We start from the raw sequence: 23,695 nt of genomic DNA, 5'->3' as shown, positions 1-23,695 counted from the left end.
GCAGGCCATGATAACAAACATAGGAGTGGGGGGTGGGGGGGTTGGCTGAGAGAGAGAGAGAGAGACAGACCCAGTGTTCCAATATCTCAGGGGCAGCCACAAAGAAGAGTGAGTCAAGCTATTCTCCAAAGCACCTGAAAGCAGGACAAGAAGCAACGGATGGAAACTAGTCAAGGAGAGAAGCAACCTAGAACTAAGGAGAAACTTCCTGACAGTTAGAACAATTAACCAGTGGAACAACCTGCCTCCAGAAGCTGTGAATGGTCTAACACTGGAAGTTTTTAAGAAGAGACTGGACAGCCATTTGCCTGAAATGGTATAGGGTTTCCTGCCTGAGCAGGGGGTTGGACTAGATGACCTCCAAGGTCCCTTCCAACTTCTTCTTCTTCTTCTTCTTCTTCTTCTTCTTCTTCTTCTTCTTCTTCTTCTTCTTCTTCTTCTTCTTCTTCTTCTTCTTCTTCTTCTTCTTCTTCTTCTTCTTCTTCTTCTTCTTCTTCTTCTCTCTCCTCCTCCTCCTCCTCCTCCTCCTCCTCCTCCTCCTCCTCCTCCTTCTCCTTCTTCTTCTTATTATTATTATTTCACAAGTGAGTTTCTATGGCTGAAGGGGGAAGTACAACCTGTGTCCCCCCTCCCATTCTAAGTTCAGCATTGTAACCATTACACCACAGTGGTTTTGGGGATGGGGGATGGCTCAAAGTCCTCTAATGAAGAGTTCCCCAATTTTTTCAGAGGGAGGGGGGAAAGAGGAAATGGTTTTGTGGGAAGGGCAGGTGCACAACCACCCATTGCTCATATGAGTAGGGACACAAATGCCTGTGACTCTTGTGTGAGTGGGGCCCCGAACGTCTGTGACACTTGCGTGAGTGGGGCTGTGTGTGCACATGCACACATGCGCATCAGCCAGCCACTCACACAGTGCGGTTGCAGATAGGCCACAGACCGGTAGTGGGCCGTGGCCTACAGGTTGGGGACTCCTGCGCTAATGTGGGAAAAGAGCAGTGTGAGCTGGAAGGTGGAGTTAAACATGTCATCAGTTTGGAGTCATTGCAATGCTACAAGAGACCTAAGTTCAGCCCCCTGTGAATTCCATTGACCCTTATCTAGCACCAATTTAGCTTTAACCGTTAGTTGACTAGATTCTTCTGTACAGGTAACAGTGCTAAACTCTTTTGTTCTTTGAACTGAATGAATGATCCTGGTAATTTGCATAAGTGAGTTTCTGAGGTTGAAGGGGACTTGAACTCCTAGTCCAGCTCCTTCTCTGCTACAAGTAGTCCTCGACTTGCAACCATTCATTGAGTGACTGTTCGAAGGTATAACGGCACTGAAAAAGTGACTTACGACCATTTTTGATGTGACTGTTGCAGCATCCTGATAGTCACATGATCACAATTTGGACGCTTGGCAACTAGTTCATATTTATGAAAGTTACAGTGTCCCTTTGTGACCATCTGATGAGCAAAGTCAATGGGGAAGGCAGACTTGCTTAGCCTACCGTGTTACTAACATAACAACTGCAGTGATTCACTTAACAACCATGGCAAAAACATTGTAAAATGGGGCAAATTCACTTAACAGCTGGTCTCACTTAGCAACAGAAATGTGGGGCTCAGTTGTGGTCATAAGTCAGGGACTACCTGTACTTGTTTACTGTTTAAATTTTGATAGTTGGTCTGATGGTAATCTTGGAGTAACCAAGAATTACCAAATAATTTTGGAAATTGCCAAATAACCAAAGCAACCAAGCTCAGAGAGCACCAAGGAGCTCTCATTTTAATATTCTCCTTTGTTGGGATCAATTGTGGTCATATGCTGAGGACTACCTGCATATCATTCTGGTTCTTGGTGTCATGGTTCCAACAGATGAAACTCTTCAAAAGAACTTTGAGGCATTGTTTACCTTAAAGAATCTTTATTTTGAGAAACAAATATCGGCACTACATAGTCGAAACCAAAAACTAAATTCCCCTCCCCTGGATACAAAGTATCAAAACACAATTCCCTCCTCCAATAAACAGTCATAAATCACATTCCCCAATTAGCTTTCAGCGCAGGCTTTCTCCCCAGCTCTCCAGCCCACCAAAACTCTATCAACTCTGGGCCCAATGACCGTGGGCTCCCACGGCTGAGTTATTATTGTTATGATTAGCTGGACTCTCATCCACATTCCCCCTCCCAGCATCAACTAACTCTAAAAGCAATAGAGAAAAATGGCTGCATTTCCATCTGTTGTCAAAGCAAGAACATCCGATGTTAGCAGCGTTGACACTTGGGCTGAGAGAAAAAGACTGGTCCATAGTCTTCCAGGGAACTCTTGTGGCTGGGGGTAAGCAATAGCAATAGCACTTAGACTTATATACCCTTAATCATGCCTTACAACACACTCTGAGCAGTTTACTGAGTGACCATATTGCCCCCAACAATCTGGATCCTCATTTTACTGACTTTGGAAGGATGAAAGGCGGAGTCAACCTTGAGCCAATCAAAATGGAAAGAATCAAACTCTTGACAGTGGGCAGAATTACTTGCACTGTGCCACACGGCTCCTTGGTAAGACCAAAAGCCTGGTCACCTTGTTCTTAGTCCAACACCTTCACCTTACACCATAGTAGCTTTTCAAACTATTTCACTCATTAACGCATCTTGCGTTACATTTGCTTTATCTCACCTCATTGTGTTCTGTTCTAATTTTAGTGTATCCCAGGAGTGCACAATGTTGCTCCAAATTTCAAGCACGCGAGCTGCGGACCTAAAAATAAAGTTTAGGACCCAGCGGTGGGATTCAAATATGTGAACAACCAGTTCTCTGTGTGGATGTCACTTCCAGAAGTCCATTTTGGGCCTGGGCAACAAAAAATTAGCTACCAGTTCTGGCGAAGTGGTGCGAACCGGCTGAATCCCACCACTGCATAGGGCCACAAGAAGCTCCTTAGACTGTGGTATATCAAACCGTTCTTTAGTAGGTGAAGGAAAAGATGAATCTCAGCTTTAGGTCTTCTTGAGAAGATACTATTAAAGAAAGAAAGAAAAAATGTCACTCAATTTATTTGGGGTTAAAATGCAAAAAGTCCTTAATAAATGAGTCAGGAGAAATGTGAGTTTTTGGTGTGTGTGTTTTTTTTTTTAAATGGGGGAGATTGTGAAACTGAGTGATTTGGTCTTCTCCAGGTAGTACTGTGCTAGATGTAAAGAGAGATTTTACTCTTTCTTTCTTTCTTTCTTTCTTTCTTTCTTTCTTTCTTTCTTTCTTTCTTTCTTTCTTTCTTTCTTTTTTTCTTTCTTTCTTTCTTTCTTTCTTTCTTTCTTTCTTTCTTTCTTTCTTTCTTTCTTTCTTTCTTTCTTTCTTTCTTTCTCTCTCTCTCTCTCTCTCTCTTTCTTTCTTTCTTTCTTTCTTTCTTTCTTTCTTTCTTTCTTTCTTTCTTTCTTTCCTTTTTATATATTTTACGTAATGCAATGCAATGCAACACAATATAACATATACTATCTATACTAATATTGTACTATCTATGTCAATTCCAGGCTGAAAAGCTCAATGAAGTAAAACATCGGAGACATAGCGATCTCTAATGTAAACTTTATTAGGCATAGCATACTGGTAGATAGAAGGAAAGCTAGCTCTGGCAACGTGGCGTGAAACAGATAATTAAAAGAGTAAAATTTTCTCTCCCTCTCTGACAGTTCAAGTCATATTGTCCAATGAATCTTCCAGCAAAACATTTCTTCAGCGTTCTCGGCTCTCACCTGTGGATCCCAGGCTCTTCCCTCCCCCCTTGCAAATGTAGGCAAGCTAGAAGCAGTATGGCAGTCCTAAAGAGAATAAATCTTTGTAGCTTGACAGTCTATAGTACCATACCATACCATACCATACCATACCATACCATACCATACCATACCATACCATACCATACCATACCATACCATACCATACCATACCATACCATACCATACCATACCATACCATACCATACTTCCATACTTAAGATGTATGCATATTTTATATGCATCCCACAGGTTCTTTTTCTGAACTGGACACAATTTGATTGACCCATGTTTAAAAGAGACACCAAGACACCAAGCACTATTATATATACTGCTCAAAAAAATAAAGGGAACACTTAAACAACACAATGTACTGTATTTAATAGTAGGATGTCTTATCTTGTGTTCCCTTTATTTTTTTGAGCAGTGTGTGTGTGTGTGTGTGTGTATTCTCAACATTATAATATTATTTATACATACATACATATATATGTATGTATATGTATTATTATATATATATATGACAAATGCTTGTTAACTATTAGATTACCTTGCTAGGCCCCAAACATGGGACAAATCTTTATCTCCTGTGTCAGCCTATCCTGAAGGCCATCGCATCGACAGGCAGTAGTCACACCAGTGACAGCTCATATTTGTGTAAATTTTAAATTGCTAACAAAGAATTAAGGGAGACTGATATGCATTTCAAACTTATTAGTTTTCATCAGTCAGCCATACCCTTCCGAGATTCGAACCTGGGCTGATTACACATTAGGCAGTTGTTTTCACCTCTGAGCCACAGGATCTCTCTCACTTTGTTAGCAGAGAAGCAAGGGGAGATATATGACAAATGCTTGTTAACTATTAGATTACCTTGCTAGGCCCCAAACATGGGACAAATCTTTATCTCCTGTGTCAGCCTATCCTGAAGGCCATCGACAGTATCAGTATGGCTGACTGATGAAAACTAATAAGTTTGAAATGCATATCAGTCTCCCTTAATTCTTTGTTAGCAATTTAAAATTTACACAAATATGAGCTGTCACCGGTGTGACTACTGCCTGTCGATGGCCTTTGGGATAGGCTGACACAGGAGATAAAGATTTGTCCCATGTTTGGGGCCTAGCAAGGTAATCTAATAGTTAACAAGCATTTGTCATATATCTCCCCTTGCTTCTCTGCTAACAAAGCGAGAGAGATCCTGTGGCACAGAGGTGAAAACAACTGCCTAATGTGTAATCAGCCCAGGTTCGAATCTCGGAAGGGTATGGCTGACTGATGAAAACTAATAAGTTTGAAATGCATATCAGTCTCCCTTAATTCTTTGTTAGCAATTTAAAATTTACACACACACACACACACACACACACACACACACATGTATGTATGTATGTATGTATATATATGTGTGTATATATATATATATATATATATATATATATATATATATATATATATATATATAAATATTATAATGTTGAGAATTTCTCCAATTTATCCCATGGATTGAACATGACTAGTTCCAAAAAATGCAGGTATATCTTTTTTAGCCACAGCACCTTTTTATAACCTGCTTTTTATGGCAAGGGATAATAATTCAGTGTTTTAGAACTCTTCAACAGGTGGTTTTCCCATTTCTAGTTGCTGGGTAGTTTCTTTTTGCATAAGTGAGCCCACTTGTCCAATATTTTAGAACACAGCAAAATCCATCTCTTTTCAATGGATTTAGTTTTGATTGTCTTAATTTTGTTGCTGTGTTTTAGATTTTGCATTTAATTCTACTGTTTTATGCTGCTTGTACAGGTAGTCCTCAAGTTACAACCATTCATTTAGTGACCGTTTGAAGTTACAATGGCACTGAAAAAAGTGACTGATGACCATTTTTCACACTTAGGACTGTTGCAGAATTCCCAGGGTCACGTGATCAAAATTCAGACGCTTGGCAACTGGTTCGTATTTATGACAGTTGCAGTGTCCTGAGGTCACGTGATCACCTTTTGTGACCTCCTGACAAAGTCAACGGGAAAGCCAGATTCACTTAACAACCATGTTACTAACTTAACAACTGCAGTGATTCAAATTTGGCAAGAAAGGTCGTAAAATGGGACAAAACTGACTTAAGAACTGTCTCACTTAGCAACAGAATTTGGGGCTCAATTGCAGTCATAAGTTGAGGACTATTTGTATAAGTAGAAACACAGGGTATTCATTCAAAAAGAAGAACAGCTTAATAGCTTTCCTTTCTCAGTTTCATTTTGCTGTTTAGAAATGCCTTTGGCACTTAAGGCTGAAATTCCTCCTTTAAAAAATTGCTGCCTTCTGTAATTACATATAATCCTGTCTTCTGTTCCCTTTTATTGCGTTTTGTAATGTTTATGTTGTAATTGCTTTAGAACTGATTTATTGTTGGCTTTTCTTGTTGCCATTTCCATTGTGTAACTGTGTTTTTCTTGGGGTGGATGTAGAGCAGTGTTTTTGCAAGCTGGCTGACCTTATTTGGGATTGGAAGCTAAGTCGGGTCACGTCTGACTAGTATTCAGATGGGAGACTATATGGAAAATACCAGGGCTATACATTAGGTGAGGGAGCTAAAAAAATATTGAAAGAAAGCAATGGCAATCCACTTTTGTACTGTTGTGAGAAGAATCTACATGGATGCGTCCACTGTGGTAGCTGTGCCACACAGACAGTAAGTGATAAGGACAGCTGAGAAGATTATTGGAAGCTTCCTTCCCATTATTCAGGACACTGTTTACAAGTGCTTATATGCTTAGAGCTCGGAGCATAGTTAGAGAGCCCACACACCCACTTCACAGTCTGTTTCTGTTGCTCCCCTCTGGGAGAAGGTTTCGAAGTATTTATAGCAGGGCTACTAGATTCTGTAATAGCTTTGTTCCTTATGCCATCCGTCTTGTAAATTCATAGGATTCTTTTTTTTTTGCCATGTGTATGTATATATTGAAACTAGATTGTGATGTTTCTCTGTGTCATGTGTATGTGTGTGTGTTTATGTTGGTAAATGCATAATGGTATTTTTTGAGAGCTGAATGCAATGAAATGTCATTTTAATGTATGCTTAGTGTACATTAAAAATGTTGAAAAATGTTGACAACTCAACATCTGGGCAAGCAAATATAGATAGTTAGAACCATTCATTTAGTGACTATTTAAACTTAGAATGGCATTGAAAAAGTGACCTATGACTGTTTTTCACACTTATGACCACTGCAGCATCCCAATGGTCATGTGATCAAAGTTCAGGTGCTTGGCAATTAGCATGTATTTATCACAATTGCACTGTTCCGGCATCAAGTAATCATCATTTATAACAGTGTTGGCAAACCTTTTAGAGACTGAGTGCCCAAACTGCAACCCAAAACCCACTTATGTATCATCGGGTGCCGGGTGGGCGTGGCCCATTGGGTGGGCGTGGCCCATTGGGTGGGCGTGGCCCATTGGGTGGGTGTGGCCAATTGGGTGGGTGTAGCCCATTAGGTGGGTGTGACTGTGGTGGTAACAGCAGACAGGGCGGGACTAAAGAGTTCAATCAATTCCAACTTTGCGAGATCTTTTTTCCCCCCACAAGAAGTTGAAATTGATTGATTGATTGAACCTTTTTTTTTTGCACATGGTGGTGGAGGCCTAAAGCGAAAAGGTTTAATAAAACCCAGCTGAAGGCCTGGGACTGGGGCAATGGTGCACATGCCCACAGAGAGGGCTCTGCGTGCCACCTGTGGCAAGCATGCTATAGGTTCGCCACCATGGATTTATAACCTTCCCAGCTGTTTTCCAACAAGCAAAATCAATAGCGAAGCATGTTTCACTTAACAGCTCCAGTGATTCGCTTAACAACTGTGGCAAAGAAGGTCATAAAATTGGGCACAATTCACTTTACAACTGTCTTGCTTAGCAAGGGAAATTCTGGTCTCAGTTGTGGTTGTAAAGTCAAGGACTACCTCTACGTAATTGACTCAACCAAAGTTTTCATAGTGAGATATACCGTATTCTGTGTTTACTGAAATTATACCTACTTGATTCTCTCTCCTGGCACTGCAAATATTATGCCAAAAGGCCAACATGTTAGTTGGTTGGTAGATTGATTGATTTGGCAGCTGATGCTCAGAGAAGTGTACTTGTAAGGCATGGTTACATTTGGAAATTTCTTAAGATGTTATTGGTAACTTTGTGTCACAAAACTTTGAAGCTTGAGTAAAAGTTCATCGTAGCTATGAGGATGATACCAATATTTATTCATCTGAAATGTTTCCACCCCATAGTTCCTTTCCTGAAAAATAGGTAAAGTTTTTGATAGACCAGATAAAATCTTCCTCAAGACAATCTTGACTCCTGGTAAGAATAGAACAGAACAAAACAGAACAGAACAGAACAGAACAGAATAGGGAATGGGAATGGGAATGGGAATGGAATAGAATAGAATAGAATAGAATAGAATAGAATAGAATAGAATAGAATAGAATAGAATAGAATAGAATAGAATAGAATAGAATAGAATAGAATAGAATAGAATAGAATAGGGGAGTGGGAATGGGAATGGGAATGGGAATGGGAATGGAATGGGAATGGGAATAGGAATAGGAATAGGAATAGGAATAGGAACAGGAATAGAATAGAACAGAATAGGGAATGGGAATAGGAATGCGAATAGGAATAGGAATAGGAATAGGAATAGGAAATAATAATAGAATAGAATAGAATAGAATAGAATAGAATAGAATAGAATAGAATAGAATAGAATAGAATAGAATAGAATAGAATAGAATAGAATAGAATAGAATAGAATAGAATAGTTGGAAGGGACCTTGTAAATCATCTAGTCCAACCCTCCACCCAAGCAGGAGATCCTACACCATTTCTGACAGATGGCAGTCCAGTCTCTTCTTGAAAGCTTCTAGTGTTGAAGCTCCCACAACCTCTGAAGGCAAACTGTTCCAATGGTTGATTGTTCTCATTGTCAGAAAATATCTCCTTGTTTCTAGGTTGAATCTCTCCTTGATCAGTTTCCATCCGTTATTCCTTGCCAGGCCTTCAGGTGCTTTGGAAAATAGGTTGACCCCCTCCTTTCTGTGATAGCCCTTCAAATAGATTCCAGGGTCTTCATAGCCACCGGTTTTCATATCCACTGATTAGATTTTTAAGTGAAAAATGTAAAACTTTATATTAGATATATTTGGAGTGGTCATTTCAAGTTGACATTCATTTCTTGCATTTTTTTCTCTCCCCCCCCCCGCCTAGTCTGCAGAATTCTTTGAAATGCTTGAAAAAATGCAGGTAAGTGAAACAGCATATGTCTTCTAACTCAGCAGTTCCCAACCTTTTTAGCTTGGCAGTGGGGAGGGGTGCATGTGAATGGCATATGTGTGTGTGCACAGCTCCATTTAAGGGAGTGGCAGTTGCTTGCGTCCTCCACTCATGCAAATGTAGCTTTGCACATGAATGGAGGGTGCTTGTGTCCACGTGTGAGGTTCCACGTGCAAGTGGAGGGCGCTTGAATTTGAATTTGAATTTATTAAATTAAATTGAGTGAAGGGCACTTGTGCATGCACGTGAAGTTCCACTTCACGCAAATGGAGCTTTGTATGCAAGTGCAAGCACCCTCCGCTTGTGTGAGTGGAGGTTCGTGCGAGGACATGCAGACCTGTCTGCTGTTCACGCGAGTGGAGCTTCACGCACATGCACTTGCCCATCTCTCCCCTAGCCCAGTTTTGAACAGGTTGTGGCCCGGTAGTGGGCTGCCGCCCGTGGGTTGAGTACTCCTGTTCTAACTAGATTCTTGCTCTTTCACTGAGAAGGGGAATTAGATGTTTTGGAGGGTTGAGGCAATCAACATATGCTATTCTTGAGAGCTGATCCCTGCCTCAAAAACAGCATGCCTTAAATATCCACTGTTGGTTGGGCAGGGGACAGCAGAGGAAAGCAAGCACTCAGCTTCACTATATTGCTGGTGTAGTGTATTCCTTTCTTCCTCCACCCCCCCCTCCCAATTCCAACACTGTTCAGTGAAGAGCCCCAGGTGTCTCAAATGTGTTAAGCTTTGTCAACGGGAGAAAATAGCACATAAATGTCCTTTGGAGTTTTGCTGTAATAATGTCTTGTGTGCTTCTGCAAGACTTAAGGTGGCTCAGGGTTAGTTTGTTTGAAGGACTGTCCTTTCCCAGTTTCATTTACCTGACCAAGGAGCACGGTGGCTTGCATGGTTAGGAATGCTGGGTAGGAGGTTAGCAAGCCCGCATTCGAGACCCATGTGCTGAGGCAGGGTTGAGCTCCCGTCCTGTGGTCTAGCTCCTGCTGGGGAGTTGCTTAACCATCTCTACCGTGACCAGGGACATGAAACCTGGTGTCCCACGAGCAACAGTGATGTCACTGGCTAATCATTTCAACCTGGAAGCCCCTCGGTGCTTCTGACACTAATGCTATTATGCTATGCTATCTACCTGGCCTACCAGAATGAGGGGGGCAGGGTTTGTTATGAGTTCCCCCTCTTAATTTCATCTAGCGGGACCCAAAAGAAGGGCCTTGTCTCTGGTGGCTCCCTCTTTGTGTAACATCATCCTTATGTTCCTTATTAAGGCAATATTGGGCTGTGCAGAAATGGATAGACTAGCTTTAGAGATTAAAGAGAAAGAACATTTAGTTTACTATAGAACTTGGAATAAATTTTATCAATGGCTAGATAAGCGAGTTAGAGAGGAAGGAATGTGATATGCAATTTTGAATTTATTTGAGTAAGAATGATATCATACATTGAAAATGTAGTATTGTTTTTGATAATTTATTATACCTATCAGTGTTATTGTTAGCTTTATTATCTTGATTTATGTACATTTACCCAGACAACATGCTGTTTGCCAAATTTTGAATGTTATCGGGGGAAACCCCAACCCTCACCCCCAACCCTTCCTCTACCCTATCCCAAACCCCCATTTCCCTACCCTCGCTTTTAACCCTATAAAAATTAATAAAATTTTTTTTCAAGAAGATTAGCCCCCTACTTTGACACCCTGAAGATATGGTTTGCCAACAGGCTTGGGGACCCCAGGGCAAATCAGAACTTATCAAGTGCTTGATTTGATTATTGTTGCTATGGGGGCGATGTTTATTCAGTTTTAGCTTGGGGTTTTATTTCTGTAAATCACCTGGAATCACCATAAGTGACTTGGGTGGCCATATAAACTTTGTCGCTAAATAAACGAGATAGTTGTTCAGCTTCTTAAACCCCTCCCCTGCTGGAAAATTCTCAGTTTTGTGGCCCTGCCACCTCTGCAGAGGAATCTTCATGAGTATGCCACTTTAAGAGAAGCAGTGACTGTATGATATGTTCTACTACTGTGTCATTTCTGATAAAAATGAAAAGATGGCTGTTTCCATTCATTAAGGATATTCTTAGCAGTAAATAAAATAAGAAAGGAGAGTGCCATCATCAACTAAAGCTTCACAACATTTGAAACCCATGGTATTTAACTTTCCTTCCCCTGAATAGCTTCATATTGTTAAGTGTTAGCTTTGGTTTGTATTAACAGAACTGGTTTTAAATGCATTTAAAAGGGTTCTGGAAATATTTTCTGAACTCATTAGATTAAGTGACAATTGTTATGCCATGTTCATGGGGCCAGATAGTTTTGAAAGTTGAATTGCTGTTAAATAGAGAAGCAAATAAACTTTTCTCATTAAATTAGTGTTTTCCAACCTTGTCCAGTGGAAGATGTGTGGACTTCGACTCCCAGAATTCCCTAGCCAACATGGGGAATGATTGGTGGGGGAATTCTGGGAGTTGAAGTCCATACATCTTCCAGTGGACAAAGTTGGAATACTGCATTAGACCAGAGGTCCCCAAATTTTTGGGCACCAGGAACCGGTTCCGTGGAAAGAGGTTTTTCCGCAGACCGGAGGGGGTGTCGTTTCATGTACTGCCTGCATCTCGCGGATGGGGCTCTGCTTCTTTGTGCGGACCAGTTGCTGGCCTGCCACGGCCCGGTACCAGTTCACAGACTGGGGGTTGGGGACCCCTGCATTAGACCCTTTCCAATGAATAACATGGGTAAACTTCAGCAACTTCAGCATAAAAATGTAATAAATTAGTAAATAAAATATTTGTTCTGCAACTTCTTCTTTGGTCGCATGCCCCAGAACAGAGTTCCTAAAACCTTTCTGGGTTGGCAGCCTGGGGAGGGGGGAGGGGGGAAAGAGGCAACACACACACGCACACGAGCACCTGTTGCTCGTGCAAGTGAGGACGAGAGCACCCATGACGTGCGAGAGGGGCTGCAAGCGCCTGTAATGCTTGTGTGAGAGGGTCCGTGAGCACCCACAATGCTTGTGTGAGTGGGGCTGTGTGTGCGTGTGAATGCGTGCATACCAGGCAGCCACTCACACAGCCCAGTTGCGCATAGGCTACGGATCTGTAGTGGGTTGTGGCCCACAGATTGGGGACCCCTGCCCCTAGAAAGAGTGAGAAATAGACTTATATGGTGAGACCAAATCTAAGCAGATGCTTTGTAGGTATTCTGAGTTTTTTTGTCTTTTAACTGAGGTCTTTAACTACTTTTTCTTCATCCAAACAGGGTCCAAAATCAGAAGAACAGAAGGGTGGAGGCCAGAGAAACAAGGTCAGAGTTATTGCAAAGCTCTTTTAATTACCCCACAATCTTTCTGGAGGAGGAAAGTTGCAGAGCAAAATACAGGATTGCAGTCAGGATCATAGGATTCCAAATTTTGCATGAGGGATGGGGAACTCATCAAATTTGCAGACGACACCAAGCTGGCAGGAATAGCCAACACTCCAGAAGATAGGCTTAAGATACAGGAGGATCTGGACAGACTTGAATGCTGGGTGCTAATTAACAAAATGAAATTCAATGGTGAAAAAAGTAAGGTTCTACAAATGCACAGGTATAGTATAGATAGTACCTTGCTCAACAGTAGTAACTGTGAGTGGGATCTCGGAGTCCTAGTGGACAATCACTTAAATATGAGCCAGCAGTGTGCTGCAGCTGCCAAAAAAGACAACACAGTGCTAGGCTGCATGAACAGAGGAATAGAATCAATATCACATGAACGGTTAATACCACTTTACAATGCCTTGGTAAGGCCACACTTGGAATACTGCATCCAGTTTTGGTCACCGCGATGTAAAAAAGATGTTGAGACTCTAGAAAGAGTACAGAGAAGAGCAACAAATTTGATCAGAGGACTGGAGGCTAAAACATATAAGGAACGGTTGCTGGAATTGGGTATGTCTAGTTTAATGAAGAGAAGGGTGAGGGGTGACATGATAGCAGTGTTCCAATATCTCAGGGGCTGCCACAAAGAAGAGGGAGTCAAGCTATTCTCCAAAGCGCCTGAAGGCAGGACAAGAAGCAACGAATGGAAACTGATCAAAGAGAGAAGCAACCTAGAACTAAGGAGAAATTGACAGTTAGAACAATCAGTCAGTGGAATGACCTGTCTCCAGAAGCTGTGTGCTCCAGTCCCCTGCTCAGACAGGAAACCCTATACCATTTCAGACAAATGACTGTCCAGTCTCTTCTTAAAAACGTCCATTGTTGGAGCATTCACTGCTTCTGAAGGCAGGTTGTTCCACTGGTTAATTGTTCTAAATGTCAGGAAGTTTCTCCTTAGTTCTAGATTGCTTCTCTCTTTTATGAGTTTCCATCTGTTGCTTCTTGTCCTGCCTTCAGGCGCTTTGGAGAATAGCTTGACTCCCTCTTCTTTGTGGCAGCCCCTGAGTCCTCGACCTTTGGTTAGCAATTGTTCAAGATGATAATGGTACTGAAAAAAGTGAATGATTGCCAGTCCTCACACTTAATGACTGCAACATCCCCATAGTCATTTGATCAAAATTTGTGCGCTTAGCACCAGGTATGTTTATGATGGTTGTGTGTCCTGGGGGTCATGTGATTGCCATTTGAGGCCTTCTAGAGGGCTATTGATGGGGTACAATCCTAAATAAAAGGGACACGGTGGCTCAGTGGGTTAGGACGCTGAGCTTGTTGATCAAAAGGTCGGCAGTTTGGCGGGTCGAATCCCGAGTGCCGCGTAACAGAGTGAGCGCCTGTTACTCGTCCCAGCTTCTGCCAACCTAGCAGTTCGAAAGCACGTAAAAATGCAAGTAGAAAAATAGGGACCACTACGGTGGGAAGGTAACAGCGTTCCGTGCGCCTTTGGCGTCTAGTCATGCCGGCCACATGACCACGGAGATGTCCTCGGACAAGCGCTGGCTCTTCGGCTTTGAAACGGAGATGAGCACCGGCCCCTAGAGTTGGAAACGACTAGCACGCATGTGCGGGGGAACCTTTACCTTTACCTTTAGAGGACCTCCACCAAGCAAAGTCAATGTGGGAAGCCAGATTCACTGAACAACTGTTTCACTTAAGAACTGCAATGATTTGCTTAACAATCACGGCAAACAAGGCGGTAAACTTTCGGGCACAACTCAGTTAACTGCCGCCTTGCTTAGCAATGGAAATGCAGCCTCAGTGGTGATCATAAATTGAGGACTGTATCAAAACTGGACCTTTGACTGAAATACCAGTGATAAATTAAAGAACTAGACCTCTAATCCAGCTTTGTTCCATGAGCCTGTGTATTTCCCCCCCGCCCCTTTTTAATGCTTTATTTCCTTTATATATTGGGTTGGCTCTCCATCATGCATGTAGGAGACCTAATACCAACTCTGCCTTGAGTTCATATTGCTAGGAGGTTTGGAAAGATGGGGGGGAAAGGAAATAGTATGTGGAAAACCCAGAGAGAGAGAGAGAGAGAGAGAGAGGGAGAGAGAGAGAGAGAGAGAGAGAGAGAGAGAGAGAAGAGGAACAGAAGCAATTGAACAAAAAGACAAAGAGGAAGGAAGGAAGCTATCAAGTGGGCTAATGCCTCCTTAAGTAACACCAGCTGCCTGCAATTAGTGCAGGTTCGCATCCCACCAGGCTCAAGGTTGACTCAGCCTTCCATCCTTCCGAGGTAGGTAAAATGAGGACCCAGATTGTTGGGGGCAATTAAGCTGACTTTGTAATAATGCCGCTTGGGGGTGTGTGTGAAAGCCCTAATAAGCAGGCATATACATAGAACGAAGGCTACTGCTAATGCTTGTAAGCCGCCCTGAGTCTTCGGAGAAGGGTGGGATATAAATGGAATTAAAATAAAATAAATAAATAAAATTTCACTTGCAAAGAAATTGAGTCTTTCAAAAGCAATATCAGTTATATTTCCAAAAGAAACAAAGCTGCTTTTATTACCTTAAATGGTGTTTGAAATAGAACTGAGGGTGACATTTTTTTCTCTGTGTTTTTTTTAATATCTTCCAGGAGGACTATATCCCCTATCCCAGCATTGATGAGGTATGTATTCAAGGCGGGGGGGGGGGGAAGCCATTAGAAAGATTAGTAAAAGAAAGCTATTGAAAAGTTTAAAGCCAACCTGGCCAGCTATTTTCATGCTGAAGTCACCTTTTAAATGGGGATCAAAAATCTCAAAGTAACAACCTTGCAATTGAAAAGTCACACCGTTTCTATGTGGGTCTGGTTTTTTTTTAATATGGCACATTTGGGGCTACTCTCGTGCCTTTTTTAAAAAAATAAAAAAATCCCTCCCCACCCCAGCTCCTGATGCTTCTGCTGCTCTACTACATATACATTGGTTTTGTATAAATTGGCAGGGCTTTTTTTCTCATTGAACGCTCAGAACAGAGTTCCGGCACCTTTTTTGGATGGAACCTTGTAGGGTAGGCAAGGCAGGTTGTATGATGTGTGTGAGTTCCGGCACCTTTTTCTTTTACAAAAAAAGCACTGTAAATTGGAAAATGCCTTCAGCTGAAAAAGCTACAGGCGTTTGAATGCCAAGAATAAACATTAAAGAATGTTAAGAATGCTTTAAAGAAGTGAGGCAAATATTGCAAATGAAGGTAAATATAAGTGTCCCAAGATAATGTTGCAGGATCCAGTCTGAGTCGGTCACCCGGATCAAAGGTTTATTCTTCTAAGCTTTTGAGCCCATCATCAGGAAACTTCACTCTCCAAAATATGTGTACTGGGCTGTTCTACACTTCGTATTTATATGGTTCCTGGTTGTGTGTAGCTTTTAGTTGGTAATTAGGGAGCTGATTAGTTATTATTTATTTATCATTAGTTATTGCTTCATGTGCTGCACATCAGCTCCTAAGTATGTAATAGGCAGATGGTGGGTACTTAGGAACTTTGGCAGCAGAAAGAAACAATAGTTACTGTGTTTCATCAAAAATAAGACCAGGTCTTATATTAATGTTTGCTCCAAAAGACACATTAGGTCTTATTTTCAGGGAAATACAGTGCTAAATGGGTCCATCTGGTTGACTATCTCAACTGGGGCTTATTTTTGGGGTGGGGCTTATATTATGAGTGTCCTGAAAAATCATGCTAGGATATATTTTCCTGTTGGGTCTTATTTCCGGGAAAACACAGTAATAATAATAGCCAACCATCGACATCCTAATTAACAACTAAAAGTTACATACAACCAGGAACCCTATACTATAAATATAACCTGTAGAAAAGCTCAGTGCACATAAAGAGAGGGAGAGAGAGAGGGGGAGAGAGGGAGAGGGAGAGATGGAGAGGGGGAGAGGGAGAGGAGGAGAGGGAGAGGGGGGGAGAGGGGGAGGGGGAGGGAGGGAGAGGGAGAGAGAGAGAGAGTGATTCTCTGATTATGGGCTTCCAAGTACAAGCTTGGAAGAATAAAGCTTTGGTCCTGGTGAGTGACTCAGATTGGAGTCTAAGGCCGCTGTTCTTCAACATCACAACATCAACATCTAAATGTCTTCTCTCTGTGTTGTGTGTTCTCACTGTGATTCCCAATAATCAGAGAGGTACAAGCAAAAAAAAAAGTGGTTGTCACCAGGTTGGGGATATCCAGAATAAATATCATCTTCGCAGTCTGCACATACAGAAACATTTTTAATCAGAGATCCAGAGACTGGGAAACAGACGAACTCTGGAGGTTTCTAACCAGACCTACCTTTTCTCCAGGATTAACGCCACATTCAGCAGTCTTTTGTTAAAACCTTTGATTCATATCTTGAGAATGTGGTTGCAACATGTGTGGCATTTGAGAGATCACTTTTTTTTTAACCTTTGCGGTAGGGAGTGTAAAGAGTGTAAGGTGGCATTTTAATGCGACTACTTTAGAGTGGGTTGGAAATTCAAGGTGCTGGTAATGACCTATAAAGCTCTCAATGGCTTGGGTCCGGATTATCTAAGGGAACACCTGCTGCCGGCATCAACTTCCCATCATCCCGTGCGCTCCCACAGGGAGGGCCTTCTTAGGGTACCGCCGGTCAAGGAATGCCGGCAGGTTATTCCCAGGGGAAGGGCGTTCTCTGTGGGCGCGCCGGCCCTTTGGAACCATCTTCCCACGGAGCTTAAGACTGCCCCCGACCTTTGCTCATTTCGCAGGGATTTGAAAACTTGGCTTTTTGAGCTGTCTGGCCCAGACTGAGGGGTTTTAATTATTTATTAATGGGGTTTTAGTTTAAATTCAGGGACTTAATTTAATTTTAGTTTTAATCGATTTTAACTTTGTATGTATGTATTTTTAATTTTTCCCTGTAAACCGCCCTGAGTCCTACGGGAATAGGGCGGTATACAAGTTTAAATAATAAATAAATAAATAAATAAATAAATTTAACAACTAGAACACAACAAAGCCTGGAAATGAACGTGAACCTTTCTTCTGTGTCCATATTTACCCACAAGCCTGAGAAACGAATCTGCCCTGAAATATTTAGGGGGGTGTTTCTCAACCTTGATAATTTTAAGATAGATGGACTTCAACTCCCAGAATTCCCCAGCCAGTGTGGTTGGCTGGGGAACTCTGGGACTTGAGGTCCGCACAGCTGAAAATTGCCCAAGTTGAGAAATACTGATTTATGGAATCAACATTGGCATTTCATTCAGTGGCCTCCTGCGTCAGACCAAGGTAGACGTAACAAGCCAAGCACTTGGTCCTAAAGCGGCATCTGGTAACCATTTCTTTCCCCTCTCCAAACAGATTTTAGAAAAAGGGAGTCCCTACCCTTTAATCATCTTGCCTCAATTTGGGGGATACTGGATCGAAGACCCCGAGAACCTCAGCACCCCCACTTCCTCCGAAAGCAGCATCTGCGATGAAGAGGAGGAACTGCTCAGTCCCAGCACTTACGGCTACAAACTGGAGTACAAAGGTGAAGCCAAGGCATATCGGAAACATTTCTTAGGAAAGGTTAGTGGGAAAGGAGGTGTCTGCTCCATTGCGCTCATGGTTATATGCGGAGCTTAAAGGGTTGAGCAAACCTCTGTGGCGTTGCATGTCAGGGAATATTTGCATACAGTGGAGGAGTAGACAAGCTCTCCCATAAGGGGCGGTGCAGTGGCTCTGCGGCTAAGACGCTGAGCTTGTCAGCTGGAAAGTCAGCAGCCCAGGTTCAAGACTCAAGTGCCACGGGACTGGATGAGCTCCCGTCTTTATCCCAGTTCCTGGTCACCTAGCAGTTAGAAAGCATGCAAATGGGAGTAGATAAATGGGTATCACTTCCGTGGGAAGGTAACAGCGCTCTGTGACGTCATGCTGGCCACAGGACCATGGAAATACCTTTGGACAGTGCTGGCTCAATGGCCTTGAAATGGAGAAGAGCGTGGAGTAAAAACCCACAGGGACTCCTTACTCACGAGGAAAGACTTGCAGAACTGTGCTCAGTCTGGAAACTCGCTACCGTAGGGAGTTGTCCACCCATTTACTCTCATAGTGTAAAAATCCAGGGTCATCCATTAAAATTTACTCAGGGTTATCCATTTCACATTAACGTGGGAAGATTCACATTACTACACACTTAGAGAAGACTATATCTTTAGCTCAGGGTTGAACTGGGGAGCCCCGGTGCTCTCTGAGCTTCGTTGTTTCCTTGCAAACGTTCTATTTTCCAGCTAGGTAACATATTCAATGCATTGTTATTCGAAGTAGACAACTAGAAGGGTGTGGGGGACAGAAAGAACATTAATAAAAGGACATTTTGGGGAAAGACATTTGTGGAAGGAGGGGAATGAAAGTTCAACATAGTATTAAACCAGAGCTGGGCATTTTATGACCTCTGAGCCACATTTGGCCCTTTGGCTGTTTCCCTCCAGTCCAAATGAATTTCTTTTATTTTAAAGGAGACTGCTACTTTACTTTCTTTTTTTCCCCAATGTACATATGTGCAGGCATCCTTGCCTATGCACCTTCACAGCCCTATTGGTTGGGCCCTCCACAACAGCCCCAGTTTCCGATGTGACCCCTTAGGAAAATGAATTGCCCAACCCTATGTTCAATGGCGGCATTCATTGCCACCAAATTCAGTGATGGCCACCAATTTATCTGGTTTAAAAAAGAACTGTCCATGGTGAGCTACTACTTTAGAGAAGATGGTCTCTTGCCCCAGAGGCAAGAGACCTGTTATATATGTGGGTTATGATAGACTTTCTTTCATCTTTCTTGGGTAGGTCAGTCCCTGTGGGACACAGAATGCTGGGTTAAATATTAAATATTCTCTGTGTTGCCCAGCTTAATTCTCCTATTTTCTTTGGGATGTATCTGAGAGGTAGATCCTGGATTCACATCTCAGAAGATCCATAAAATTCAACACTGTGCAGCTATTAAAAGGAAAATATCTCTCTGCTGGAATATCATTGAAAGAAACCAATGCGCTGAAGAGCTCCCAAAATATTTTAAAATTGAAAGGGAACGGATGAAAATGTATTTGGGTTGATGTCAGGGAGCAGAGAGAAAAATGCGAGCATATGTGAAGAAGGAAAAGAAAAACAAAGAGGAAGAAAAGAAAAAGGGGGAAGAAGAAGAAGGGAAGTAGGTGAGACTGAGGAAAGAAGGAAGGAAGTATTAAGGCATCTGAAGGCAGGACAAGAAGCAAGGGATGGAAACTAATCAAGGAGAGAAGCAACCTAGAGTTAAGGAGAAACTTCCTGATGGTTAGAAGAATTAACTGGTGGAATGGCTTGCCGTCAAAAGTTGTGGGTGCTCCATCACTGGAGGTTTTTAAGAAGAGATTGGACAGCCATTTGTCCAGAAGAGTATAAGGTCTCCTGGTTGATCAGGGGGCTGGACTAGAAGACCTTCAAGGTCCCTTCCAACTGTTTTATTCTGTTATGATAGGAAGGAAGGAAGGAAGGAAGGAAGGAAGGAAGGAAGGAAGGAAGGAAGGAAGGAAGGAAGGAAGGAAGGAAGGAAGGAAGGTCCGATAGGATTGGTGTGATCTGTTGTCTCTGTGCTTGTGATGGCCTACTTAGGGATTGGGGCGAATAAAGTTGGATGTAGAGAAAAGTTACAAATAGTCCTTGGCTTACTCTTGTTTTAGTGACTGTTCAAAGTTACAATGGCACTAAAAAAAAGGAACAACATGGACTTCGCCCTTGTGACCATTGCAGCATTCCCACGGCCACGTGATCCAAATTTAGTTGCTTGGCAACAGGCATGTACTTTTGATGGTTGCAGCATCTCAGGGTCATGTGATCGCAATTTATCACCTCCCCAGCTTCCAACAAGTAATTTCAATGGGGGAAGCCAGATTCGCTTAACGAACTGATGATTCACTTAACAACTGCCATGGTTTGATTAACAGTGGCAAAATGATCTTAAAATCAGCCCTGACTCACTTAACAACTGCCTTGCTTAGCAATGGAAATTCAGATCCAAATTTTGGTCGTAAGTCAAAGACGACCTGCACTTTCCCAAGTTTCGGCTGGTCTTAGCTGCCCATCAATCCTATTATGCTCAGTGCATTCTAAGATCTGCAGTCCCTGGCATTGCATGACGGGGCCCCAACCCTAAAATTGCAGAATGTTATGTGTATAAATGTTTCTTGTATCCCCAAAGTATTTGCAAGGTGTTTATAAACTATGGATGAGTCACTTGTGATTACTTTTGGGTGCTAAAAATGAGCCAAGGATCAACAATGAAACCACAAAAGGCAAGGAGGGCAGGTTAAATCACTAAGTTTAGAGTCTTTGGGGTTTTTTCCCTGATACTCTTTAACACACACTTTCTATCTTTAGGATCATTTAAATTTTTACTGCACAGCCAGCAGCCTGGGGAATTTGATCCTTTCCATTAAATGTGAAGAGGCAGATGGAATGGAATATCTACGGATTATTCTCAGGTAAAGAAAAGGCATGAAGGAAACAGTATATATAGAAAACAAAAATGCATTGATTGGAAAAAATTCAGAGAAGAGCAACTAAGATGATCAAAGGCCTGGAGACTAAAACATATGAAGAATGGCTGCGGGACTTGGGTCTGGCTATTCTATTCTATTCTATTCTATTCTATTCTATTCTATTCTATTCTATTCTATTCTATTCTATTCTATTCTATTCTATTCTATTCTATTCTATTCTATTCTATTCTATTCTATTCTATTCTATTCTATTCTACTCTACTCTACTCTACTCTACTCTACTCTACTCTACTCTACTCTTATTCTGTTCTGTTCTGTTCTACTCTACTCTACTCTACTCTACTCTACTCTACTCTACTCTACTCTACTCTACTCTACTCTACTCTATTCCTGTTCTGTTCTGCTCTGCTCTGCTCTACTCTATTCTACTCTATTTCTAATCTACCCTACCCTACCCTACCCTACCTTACCCTACTCTACTCTACTCTACTCTACTCTACTCTACTCTACTCTACTCTACTCTACTCTACTCTACTCTACTCTACTCTACTCTACTCTACTCTACTCTATTCCTATTCTGTTCTACTCTACTCTACTCTACTCTACTCTATTTCTATTCTGTTCTGTTCTGTTCATTAATTTCTCTGGCAGCATTTCTATATGAATACTTTATAAAGAAGGGGCATGATGGCTCAGCAGTTAAAGGCACTGAGCTTGTCAGCTGGAAAGCTGACAGCCCAGGTTCAAGACCTGATGCTGCATGATGGGGATGAGCTCCCTTTCCTTGCCCCAGCTCCTGCCCACCCAGCAGTTTGAAAGCATGCAAATGCAAGTAGATTAATAGGTACCACTTTGGTGGGAAGGCGACAGTGTTCCCCATGGCTTTGGCCTATAGCCATGCTGGCCGCAGGATACGGAAAATGTCTTTGGATAACTCTGGTGCCCTCGGCCAAGAAATGGAGATGAGTGGGACATGATTGGACAGAGAAATCTTAACTTTTGCTGGTTGAAGCTTGTGTACTACAGCTAAATAATTCCCAGTCAAGATCAGCCATTATGACTTGAATTCTGGGAGTTTAATCCCAACAACCTAGAGGACATATTGTTACTGGCATTAAATTCTTACACTGAGCTGAATTATAACATTACTTATTTCTTTTTGACTGTGTCTAATACAGGTAGACCTTGATTTACATCAGTTCATTAAGTAATCATTTGAATTTATAACGGCACTGAAAAAAGTGACTTATGACCATTTTTCACACTTATGACTATTGCAGTAGCCCCATGGTCACATGATTAAACTTTAGACGCTTGGTGACTGACTCTTATGGTTTCCGTGTCCTGGAGTCATGTGATCCCCTTTTGTGACCTTCTGACAAACAAAGTCAATGGGGAAGCCAAGATTCACTTAACAACTGTGTTACTAACTTAAGAACTGCACTAATTCATTTAACAACTGTGGCAAGAAAGGTCATAAAATGGGGCAAAATTCACTTAACAACCATCTCACTTAGCCAGAGAAATTTTGGGCTCCATTGTGGTCATAAATCTAGAACTAACTATATTGGAAGCCTACGGTTGTGGTTGATATATAAAGTCTTAACAGTTGTGTTAATGCACACTAGTGCCCTATGCATATCCAACTGTAGAGTTAGAACATGACTTTCCACTATGCATTTATCCTAAACATGCTTCCATTAAGCTATTTGCATGGCATGTTGAATGATAAGCAGACAGGCTGAATATGCCTAGTTCTCCTGGTTGAGATGTGGTGGGCTGGTTTGTGGTTTATTGTGTTGAGCAAACACAAGCAACAGATTTGTACATAGAAGATCCCAATCTGACCTCTGGCATTTATAGACTCGTGAAGAGCACCTATATGATGCATTAGTAAGACAACAACAGCCAAATAAGACTTCATATAATCGTTGACTTATGACTGGTTACTTAGTGCTTTTGTGCACTCTGCAATTGGCCTGCATTTACAATTGTTTGCAGGTCCCACAGTCACAGGAGCACAACTGCCCCATAGCGAAGAATGGCTTCACTTAATGACTGTGGCATTCAACAACTGCAAAAAAAGTTGTAAAATTGGGGGTGGGGTCTCATGGTGACCTGTTTTATGATTTTCATGACTTACAACCAAAGTTGTAGGCTCAATTATGGTTGTAAACCAAGGACTTCCTGTAAGCAATTTCTGAGACTGCAAGATCTGGAATCCACCAGGTTGCCTTGTTTTAGAATTATAGTACTATAAAGCTGAAGGGACTGTTAGGTCAAGGAATCCATTCTCATCTCTCTGTGTAGGAATTCACTCTGCTTGAATACCTTAAATGAAAGGCAGACACCATCACTGTAGGTTGTTGGTCACTGTAGATCATCCTGTAGATACTGAAATAAGTATATTAATAGTAGGATGAAAAGATCTTCCATCTTCTCATACCTAGAGCAGTGTTTTTCCAGAATGGAACAACTTGCCACAGCCAACTTGCTGCGGCCAACACACCACAGCCAACTTGCCACAGCCAACTCACCATGGGCAATTCTCTGCAGGACAACTCAGTATGGCCAATTCACCATGGGACAGCCCACTGTGGGACGATTTCACAATTCTGTTTAATTACTTAAAATAAATTAAAAAATATTTTAATTTTTGCCATTCACATTCGCTTCTGTCCTTGCTTTTGCATCCTTTCCTCAATGATTCTATCCCACTATTTTTTTGATATTAGTGTAACTCTT

At 41.9% G+C, this 23,695-nt stretch overlaps 1 protein-coding gene across 4 annotated transcripts in view; it reads left to right on the top strand.

Moving 5' to 3' along the window:
* Window positions 1-23,695, top strand: part of RAP1GAP2 (RAP1 GTPase activating protein 2) — a 218,446-nt gene that overhangs the window by 121,477 nt on the left and 73,274 nt on the right. For all 4 annotated transcript variants that reach the window (XM_081346583.1, XM_081346581.1, XM_081346580.1 and 1 more), the window contains 5 exons: window positions 9,013-9,048; window positions 12,339-12,383; window positions 15,081-15,113; window positions 17,797-18,006; window positions 20,829-20,932. In XM_081346583.1, coding sequence (XP_081202709.1) covers window positions 9,013-9,048; window positions 12,339-12,383; window positions 15,081-15,113; window positions 17,797-18,006; window positions 20,829-20,932 — 428 coding nt within the window. The remainder of the gene's footprint in view (window positions 1-9,012; window positions 9,049-12,338; window positions 12,384-15,080; window positions 15,114-17,796; window positions 18,007-20,828; window positions 20,933-23,695) is intronic.

This window comes from Vipera berus (genome assembly GCF_964194415.1).
Source record: "Vipera berus genome assembly, chromosome: 1".
NCBI classification, from domain to species: Eukaryota; Metazoa; Chordata; class Lepidosauria; order Squamata; family Viperidae; genus Vipera; species Vipera berus.
The sequence above is the reverse complement of the archived record's forward strand: the minus strand, read 5'-3'. Positions and strand labels throughout refer to the sequence as shown.